The 9,496-nt window shown below is 42.5% G+C and overlaps 1 protein-coding gene across 1 annotated transcript in view; it reads left to right on the top strand.

Annotated features, from left to right (window-relative positions):
• The window catches only part of USP39 (ubiquitin specific peptidase 39), a 41,902-nt gene that overhangs the window by 4,775 nt on the left and 27,631 nt on the right, over positions 1-9,496 (top strand). Inside the window, exons 4-7 of the mRNA XM_012644206.1 lie at positions 773-909; positions 2,107-2,259; positions 6,211-6,436; positions 9,135-9,212. Coding sequence (XP_012499660.1) covers positions 773-909; positions 2,107-2,259; positions 6,211-6,436; positions 9,135-9,212 — 594 coding nt within the window. The remainder of the gene's footprint in view (positions 1-772; positions 910-2,106; positions 2,260-6,210; positions 6,437-9,134; positions 9,213-9,496) is intronic.

Below are 9,496 nucleotides of genomic sequence, written 5' to 3'. Positions count from 1 at the left end.
TTTTTTTTTTTTTTTTTTTTGAGAATCCGTTTGCTCTAAGGACTTTTTAATTCTGTTCTTTTCTGAAAATTTATTTCAGTTCATCAGACCAAGCAATTGCTATGTATGTAGTATAGTGGGGGATTCAAAAGAGAGATAAACTACATTCTTTGCTCTCATAAGGAGTCAAGGTTGATGCATAAAAAAAATCAGCAAATTTATAAAGATTACTGCTGACTGTGGCACTGAGTAGAAATAAGGGCAGTAGGAGTTCAAATGCAAAAGATCAATGTTAGCTGGAGTGTTTTTCTTGAGTTCATGGAGAAGAGGAAGTGAACTGGCAGGTCATAACAGAGTTTGAATGGTTAAAGGAGAGAGATTCTAGAAAGGAGCGGCAACATGGACAAAGTTACATAGGTGCAGGATTGTCCTGAATGTGGGCAGTTGGAAATTCAGGATTGAGTGATGATGGACCGTCACAGGTTATGTATTGTATATGTATATGTATGTGTGCGTATCATATATATATTATACATAGGTATTTCTAATTTCTGATATATATAAAACTAGCTCACATATATTTCATGTTGAAATTTGATTCCCCAACCTATATCTCATACTGTCTAGGGAATAAAGTAACTAATTGCTAATTTTTGTGATGAGAGAAGTTCATGTGGGAGATTCATTTCATGAGTGGAGTAATGTTTTTGCTCATGTTAACATGTTCCAGTAGAAAATAACGAGAGCAAAAGCAAACCTGATCTGTGCTACAGCCTTTCTCCCTCCTCTGCAGGCCGGGGTTTGAAGTCTCATGCCTACATCCACAGTGTCCAGTTTAGCCACCATGTCTTCCTCAACCTCCACACGCTCAAGTTTTACTGCCTTCCAGACAACTATGAGATCATCGATTCCTCACTGGAGGATATCACGGTGTGTGTCCAGCAGGGCTGGTTTGGGGCCAAGTCTTTGTGAGTTATCCCAGGGTTCCTGGGGACCTGCCTCACCCGAGGTCAGGGAAAAATCTCAGTCCCTTTGGGTTTGGAGAGGCTGCTTTGCCTTTGGGAGGAACCAGAGAAACCATGTAAGGAGGAGTTCTTAATTGTGGCCTGTGGTCTTCAACCTACCCATTATTTCTGCTTTTAACATTGAGGGCTAGGACTGAAGAAATATGGCTCCTTTCTAGTCAGGATTAAAGCATTTTTGTCAAGTAAGTTATCCTTCCACCCTTTGAGGTAGGGATGTGAATTGGGCCTGGTGTGGGACAGTACATACCAAGCTGCATACTGGCTCCTGGCTATTTCTGACATATGAGTTGGCCACAATGGCCAGCATATCCCATCTGTGGGCTGCAGTTTGTGACCTGTGCCAAGAGACAATCGCTATACTTAAATGGAGAGCGTGGCATGTCCTCTTGGGCTTTGATTAGATTTGGACTGTTGATTTTTATTTTCCTTTTCAGCAAGTGGTACATACTTATGGTGCTGAGAACTCTGTTTATTTTTAAAGAAAGCTTGATGTTCAGAGTCTATGAAATATCGCTTATTCTGCTTTTAAAAGTTTTATAAGGCCTATTAATACTTGAAGTTAAAATAGCTATGGACAGTATTTACAGAGGGAGAAACTGCAGTAAATGTAAGGTTTCAAAGCAAGTTTGTGATGACCTCTATCTGGTCTGTGACATGACTCTCGTAACTCTGTGACTGGGAAGAGTCTGATCCTGCCCCTCCAGTACGTAGGGCATCACCGAGATCCTCACACCGGCTCAGAGGGGAGGAGGCTCTCCTGCTACCCGAGACTTAGACTCCTGTTGCCTTCAGAGACTTGAGCGTCCCATAGTTTCTGGTAGTTATTGTGGAGGTGACCACACCTGAAGTCTGAGGAAAGACCTGGGATTCAGTGATTTGGGGTTAAACACAGAGATCCCCTTGTGGGTTAGCAATGTGGAGAGAACCTACCCCATGTTACTTTGGTCTTTATACCTTTTGGTGGGGGGCCTTTCTGGGTGTCTGGTGTGGGACTTTCATGACCAAAGTGGTTTTTGTTTTTGCAGAAATTGCTGTTCTAGACGTATCTTAGGAACTCTGTTCATAGGTCTAAAACAACTTAGAATTTTCTTTTGCTTTACAGTATGTGTTGAAGCCCACTTTCACAAAGCAGCAAATTGCAAACTTGGACAAGCAAGCCAAATTATCCCGGGCTTATGATGGTACCACTTACCTGCCGGGTATTGTGGGATTGAATAACATAAAGGCCAATGACTACGCCAATGCTGTCCTTCAGGTAGGATCAAGACAGGAACATTGAGGGAGAGAGGGTAACCCGGAAACAGTATTATGTGTTGGCCAAGAAGTTACTGCCTTCTTGTAGAGTGCAGTCAAAAGGCCCTCAGATACTGAGTCCTACTGAGGATTCCACATGAGTATTTCTGTGTCTACTCAAGGGGCTGCTGTCAAATGGTGAGACTTTTTCCAGCCTTTGGACTCATGGCCTCTAGAGCATCCAGGGAATAAGGGAATAGAGTCTGTGTTGCCTGGCACTATCACATAAGAACCATGCTTGATGTGGGATTTTTTTTTTTTTTTAAATAGTGTAGATGTTTTCTGATTTGGCCATCTGGTATGTTGTTTGTGCCCATGTGCTTATACCCTGAAATGGGAAAGGCGGAAAGCCAAAGTTGTCTTATTTTCAATTAAAAGTTTTTTTGTTTTTTTTTTTTGAGACAGTTATCTCACTCTGATGTCCTGGCTAGAGTGCAGTGGTGTCATCATAGCTCACAGCAACGTCAAACTCCCAGGCTCAAGCGATCCTCTCACCTCAGCCTCCTGAGTAGCTGGGACTACAGGCGTGCGCCACCACACTTGACTAATTTGTTTTTTATTTTTAGTTGCCTGGCTAATTTTTTGTTTTTAGTAGAGCTGGGGTCTTGCTCTTGCTCAGGCTGGTCTTGAATGCCTGACCTCAAGCAATCCCCCCCCCCCATTCAGCCTCCCAGAGTGCTAGGATTATAGATGTGAGCCACCACTCCCGGACTTTGTTGATAAATTATAATTTATTTAACTGTCACCTATTCTTGTATTAATGCCTCTAGGGCCTAGATTCTAGGCTGTAGGGGGTTTGTAGCAACTTACAAACCTACCAGCAACACAAAGGAGTGTCTTTCATCTTGCTTTGTCACTGTTACCATTAAAAGCAAATTTTTTTTCTATCTTGATAGATATCTCCATTTAAACTTACATTTTTTGGATCACTTCTAAAGTTGATTATTTATATTTTTTTTCATGAGTTGCTAGGCTTCATGTGCTCATTGGTGGTTCAATTTACTGAGCTTTAAGAAATTCATACTAGCTCCTGCCCCAGGGCATGGGAATGCTCCACCCTCTCCTGGGGTGCCCCGTTTCCCCTTCTCAAAAAAATAAATAAAATATATAATAAAGATATTAGCCTTTTTCTATTGTATATGTTATGTATGTTTTCTCCCAGTTCTTATTTGGCCTTTAAACTTTTTTAAATAGTATTTTTGCCATGAAGAATTGAGTAAAAAATTATAAAAGCTTATCTGTTAGATTTGGTGTCTGTTCTTGGTGTCATTCCTATTTCCCTGGAAAGGTCAAATTTGTAGGTGGAGAGAGTTTTCGGACTGTGCCTCTTACAGCTTTTTGTGGCTTTGTGAAAACTATTTTAAGATGGTCAGATAGGATTTGGATTTGGTCAAGGTCTTAGCTTTCTGATGAATTTTAGTTCACATAGAAAGGTCCTTTTATTAAAAAATAAGTAGATGAACTATCTGTGATGATTTTTCTACTAAAAGAAGATTGAATGGACCAGGTAGTCCATCCTGGATAGAGGCTGGATAATTCCTCTCTGAGGATACCTACTGCTAAAGCCGGAGAGCAGCCTCTCTCCACAAGGTGGATAACTGAGAATTAGGATAAACTTTACCCGTACTCTTTTTTTTTTTGAGAGTCTTTCTTTCTTCTTCTTTTTTTTTTTTTTGAGACAGAGTCTTGCTATGTTGTCCAGACTAAAGTGCCATGGTGTCAGCCTAGCTCACAGCAATCTCAAACTCCTGGGCTCAAGTGATCCTCTTACCTCAGCCTCCCAAGTAGCTGGGACTACAGGCGTGCACCACCACGCCGGGTTAATTTTTTTCTATTCTTAGTAGAGACAGGGTCTAACTCTTGCTGAGGCTGGTCTTGAACTCCTGAGCTCAAGCGATCCTGCCTGCTGCCTTGGCCTCCCAGAGTGCTAGGATTACCGGTGTGAGCCACTGGGCCTGGCCTCTTTTTTTTAATAACTATTCTCTAAACAGGAAGTCCTTGCTTCTTTAGCTGTTCTAAGCTTGTAGGGGTTTTCCTAATCCCCTCTATGGTTATGGTGCTGTGTGTGATCTGAGTTGTCTTCCCCAGGGATGCCTAGATTGATTTATTTATTTATTTATTTATTTATTTTTTGAGACAGAGTCTCGCTCTGTTGCCTGGGCTAGAGTGAGTGCCGTGGTGTCAGCCTAGCTCACAGCAACCTCAAACTCCTGGGCTCAAGCAGTCCTTCTGCCTCAGCCTCCCAAGTAGCTGGGACTACAGGCATGGACCACCATGCCCGGCTAATTTTTTCTACATATATTTTTAGTTGTCCAGATAATTTCTATTTTTAGTAGAGACGGGGTCTCGCTCTTGTTCACGCTGGTCTCGAACTCCTGACCTCAAGCAATCCTCCCACCTCGGCCTCCCAGAGTGCTAGGATTACAGGCCACTGCGCCTGGCTGCCTAGATTTGTTGTATTTAGCAGAAACCATTCTATCCTGCTTTGTAAATGGATTGCCTCGATGAAGAAACGTGTCCATGGTAAGCACAGGTTTGGCGAGGATTCATGAACCCATCAGGAAGGACTTCTTTTTTGGTTTGTTTTTTTTTTTTGATACAGGGTCTTACTCTGTTGTCTAGGCTAGAGTACAGTGGCGTCATCATAGCTCACTGCAACCTCTAACTCCTGGGCTCAAGCTATCCTGTCTCAGCCTCTTGAGTAGCTGGAACTACAGGCACGTACTACCACACCCGGCAAATTTTTCTGTTTTTTATAGAGGCGGGGTCTGGCTCTTGCTCAGGCTGGTCTTGAACTCCTGGCCTCATTAGTCCTCCTGCCTCGGCCTCCCAGAGTGGTGGGATTACAGGTGTGAGCCACTGTGCCCAGCCTGGGAAGGACTTCTTGACACTGCATTTTTACTTAGCGTCTGGTCTTTGGTCCCCATCCCAGTTTTATAGCTTGGACTAATGAGTATGTGTTTCTTTCTGAAACTAATATGATATAGCTAGCCTATATTTTTGCTTAATGAGGTGGAATTTGTTTTTGTTCTCTTAAATCTTTTGACCATTTTTCACCATAACAGAATACATTCATTTTTATATACAATAGTAAGGCTTTATTATAGGAAAACATCAAATTTTGTTACGATGATTTTCATATTATTTTATTATTATTGTTTTGAGACAGGGTCTCACTCTGTCACCAGGCTGGAGTGCAGTGGTGTAATTATAGTTCACTGCAGCCTTGAACTCCTGGGCTCAAGGTGATCCTCCTGGTTCAGCCTCCTGAGTAGCTGAAGCCACAAGTGTACACCGTCATGCCCAGCTAATTTTTTTATTTTTTTTTATTTTAGAGATGGGTTCTTACTATGTTTCCCGGGCTGGTCTCAAACTCCTGGCCTCAAGTGATCCTTCTGCCTTGGCCTCCCAAAGTGCTGGTATTATAGGTGTGAGTTGCCATGCTTGGCTTCATATTATTTTAATGTGGAGTTGAGAGAGCGGGGAATTGTGTTCTCCAGATAGTTATCTTTTCCCCAACCAAAATGGACGATGACGAAAAGAATATTTGAATTTCTAGCCTTAAGTATCTTATGAATTTAAATATTGTCACAGGCATAATTAGAGTTAAAAAAGAAAATTATTAAATAAGTTGGTCAGTGGATAGGGATTAAAATTTTTTTTTTTTTTAACTTCTTTATGATATCTACATCAGCAAAATATGTACAGAACTGTCTTTCATATGAAAGTCAATGTGAAAGATATTTCTATATTGTGAGCTCTGGGTAGGTTTCTCTGAGGGTCCATTTACTTTGACTCTTTAAGGTCATTACAGACACATCACAAGGTTCTATAAGAAGAACTTTAGTTGGAAGAGCTTGGCTCTAAGGGGTCCTGTAAAGGGACTCTAGTTAATCAGCGTGTTTGATTTTAGGCTCTGTCTAATGTTCCTCCTCTTCGAAACTACTTCCTGGAAGAAGACAATTATAAGAACATCAAGCGTCCTCCAGGGGATATCATGTTCTTGTTGGTCCAGCGTTTTGGAGAGTTGATGAGAAAGCTCTGGAACCCTCGGAATTTCAAGGCACATGTCTCACCCCATGAGATGCTTCAGGCTGTTGTCCTTTGCAGCAAGAAGACTTTTCAGATCACTAAACAAGGTGAGGAGCAAGTCATTCACGTTCCTCTGACTTCAGGACAACAAAACTAGTTTGATGAACAAATTTATTTTCACTTTGCAATGAATCTTGATAGTAGCCAGAAGTGAATGTCCAGCGGATAGCGTGGTTAGGTTCCTCACTCCTCTCTGACCAGTCTGCCCTGCTCAGAGTCACAGGAGATTCCAGCTGAATAGAAGGTTCATCTTATTTGGTCAACTAAGCTGTATGGCTTAGGGGAAAACTAGGTGACTGGGAAAGGCACCAGCCCTGCCACCTCTGCTGCTCATTTTGTCATGTCCCACACTAGGCTATTCTGATGAACTATTTTGACTGTTTTCATCTCTCCAAACCCAGTTTGTTATTGCCTTGTGGGTAAAGTGGACACTGTAACTCTTTGTACCTGAATATTATAGCATCCATGTCAATTTATTCAATATTTATTCATGGTGCCAGGTTTTGGAGCATCAGGGATAAGCAACATGGTTTTTCTCTTTGAGAGCTTTCAGTCTACTGGGGAAGATATTTATGTCAAAAAGTAATCACAGGCCGGGTTTGGTGGCTCATGCCTGTAACCCTAGCACTCTGGGAGGCCGAGGCAGGTGAATTGTTTGAACTCAGGAGTTTGAGACTAGCCTGAGCAAAAGCGAGACCCTGTCTCCACTAAAATAGAAAGAAATTAGCTGGACAACTAAAAATATATAGAAAAAATTAGCCGGACATGGTGGTGCATGCCTGTAATCCCAGCTACTTGGGAGGCTGAGGCGGAAGGATCGCTTGAGCCCAGGAGTTTAAGGTTGCTGTGAGCTAGGTTGATGCCGCAGCTCTCTAGCCTGGGCAACAGAGTGAGACTCTGTCTCAAAAAGAAAAAAAAAAAAAAGTAGCCACAGGGTGTTAAGGGCTGTGGCAGAGGAGGCAGAGTGTGCTATGGGAAGAAGCATGGAGCAAGGACCTCCCCAGTTGAACATGTGTGACATAGGTCAGAGTAGAGGACAAGACCCCTGAGTTTTAAGTAGAGGAGGAGGCAGGTTGGGGGTGGGTATTCCAGGAGTGATGCCTGGCACAGACAGACTGCAGGTAGCTGGACCCTTGGATTCCAGGAGTCTTTGGAGAGCTGAGCTGGAGGTCTGGTGGGAGGGACCAGATGCCACTGTAAGGAGCTTGGATTATATCCTGACAACAGTTAGAGTCAGTGAAGGCATTTAAGCAAAAGTGTGACATTGGATTTGTTTTAAAAACATATTCTGGCTGAGGAGTGGCTTAGAGGAGAGTTCAGTAATAGCTTTTAAGAGTCTCTTGTACTTAAGGAAAGGAGAAATCGGGGGGGTGGGAATGAAAGTAGGATTTGGGGCCCATGGGACCCTTGGGGCATTAGGGTAGTAGGAAATAAGATACAGTTTGGGTTGGGTAGTATATATTGATCAGAAACTCCATGATTTATTCCCAAATGCACAGAAGTTATTAAGCCATTTGAGCGTGGCTGTTGATGGTGTTTAGTAGTTTACAACATGGCCAGTAAAATCTGAGTTCCTCACCCTTCTGAACAGGTGGCAGCCTGATTTTGTCTGTGTAGGACTGTCAGATTTCCAACAGCTTGGGTGGCTAGGATATCTTTTATTTATAGGGACGTTTTTGTTTCTGGATCAACTCTCTGAGATCCCAGGTTTTTATATTAAGGCTGCATCGAGGTGTGAAATTTTTGTTGAGAATGAATTTTTTGCGAACCATGGGTAGATGGTTCAGTGTCAGCATTCACAGTGCTCCACAGATGACTCCTGGCCTGGAGGTGGATATTGAGCTGAGGCCTTTTAGCTTTTGACAGCGTCGGAAAGCTATAGTGTAATTTCTTATAGAGATGCAGAAAAATCAGGGTGCCCTATGAATAAACTGACCCAGTTTCTTCTATCATAGCCACTGTTGGGTGTGATAGTTTTGTTGTCACATAGACATAGTTACCCCAATCTCTGAGACCTAGCAGGTATCAGTTGCTTAGTGTTTAGATGTATAAAGAGGTTCTTGCTGTGATAGCATATTGTCACATAAAAGCATTCTATGTGAGGGGAATAAAAAGAAAGTCATTCTGTGGGATTGTCAGAGGCTTTTGAGATTAAGGAAATGAAGTTAAGGAAGACATTTTAGTTTTGGGGATTTTAATTGGGTGAGCAAAGAGGAAATAAATAGAAGCAAATCTTAGTGGGGAAGTAGGCTTAGGAATAATCTGGCAGGCTCCTTAGACAGCATTCTCATGCATCAGCAATGTTGCCCACGTGCTTGTTCCCAGAGCCCCTTGCTCTAGGTGCCCCTAGATGGCTTTCAGTCCTCCTGGTGGTAGGAAAAATTACCTTCCTGCAAGACAGGAATCTTTGTAAGCTAGAGAAGGGAAGAAGGAAGTCTGAGCTTATTCAGGAGAAGTGGATATTAATGATCATTATTCATTCCTTTCCGTCATCACTGGATGATGGAAGGTTCTGGTATGGATCATGGAGCCTGGGGAGAGTATAGGTTGGAAGAGTAAGAGCTTGACCTTGAGGTGTGCCAGCATTTACTGGTCAGATAGAGGAGGATGCACAGGGGATAGATAGAGTGGTGTGGCCAGAGAGGAAGGAAGCAAACCAGGAATGTGGAGTCATTCATCCAGCGCGTGGTTTGGGTTGCTCTCATGCCTCCAGCTTCAACATGTCCACCCTTCCTTCTTTTCTAGGGGATGGAGTCGACTTTCTGTCTTGGTTTCTCAATGCTCTGCACTCAGCTCTGGGGGGCACAAAGAAGAAAAAGAAGAGTAAGTCACGTTACTCGTAAAAAGGAGCTCTTTTTTGTTTGTTGTCTGTTTAAAAACTTTGCAACTTCTCATCCTTTTGTTCTTAACTGTTTATCTTTGTGTGTGTGTGTATTATACACTCAGGCTAAATTTTCTTTCTGAATAGGCCCTTCTTCATATTTTTGTTAGACTGTGGTTGTAGTCCCAACAGTCTTTTTTTTTTTTTTTTTTTTTGAGACAGAGTCTCACTCTCTTGCCTGGGCTAGAGTGCCGTGGCGTCAGCCCAGCTCACAGTAACCTCAAAC

The sequence above is a fragment of the Propithecus coquereli genome, unplaced genomic scaffold, assembly GCF_000956105.1.
Source record: "Propithecus coquereli isolate 6110/MARCELLA unplaced genomic scaffold, Pcoq_1.0 Scaffold208, whole genome shotgun sequence".
NCBI classification, from domain to species: domain Eukaryota; kingdom Metazoa; phylum Chordata; class Mammalia; order Primates; family Indriidae; genus Propithecus; species Propithecus coquereli.
Note: the sequence above shows the minus strand (reverse complement) of the source record. Positions and strands in the feature narration are given on the sequence as shown.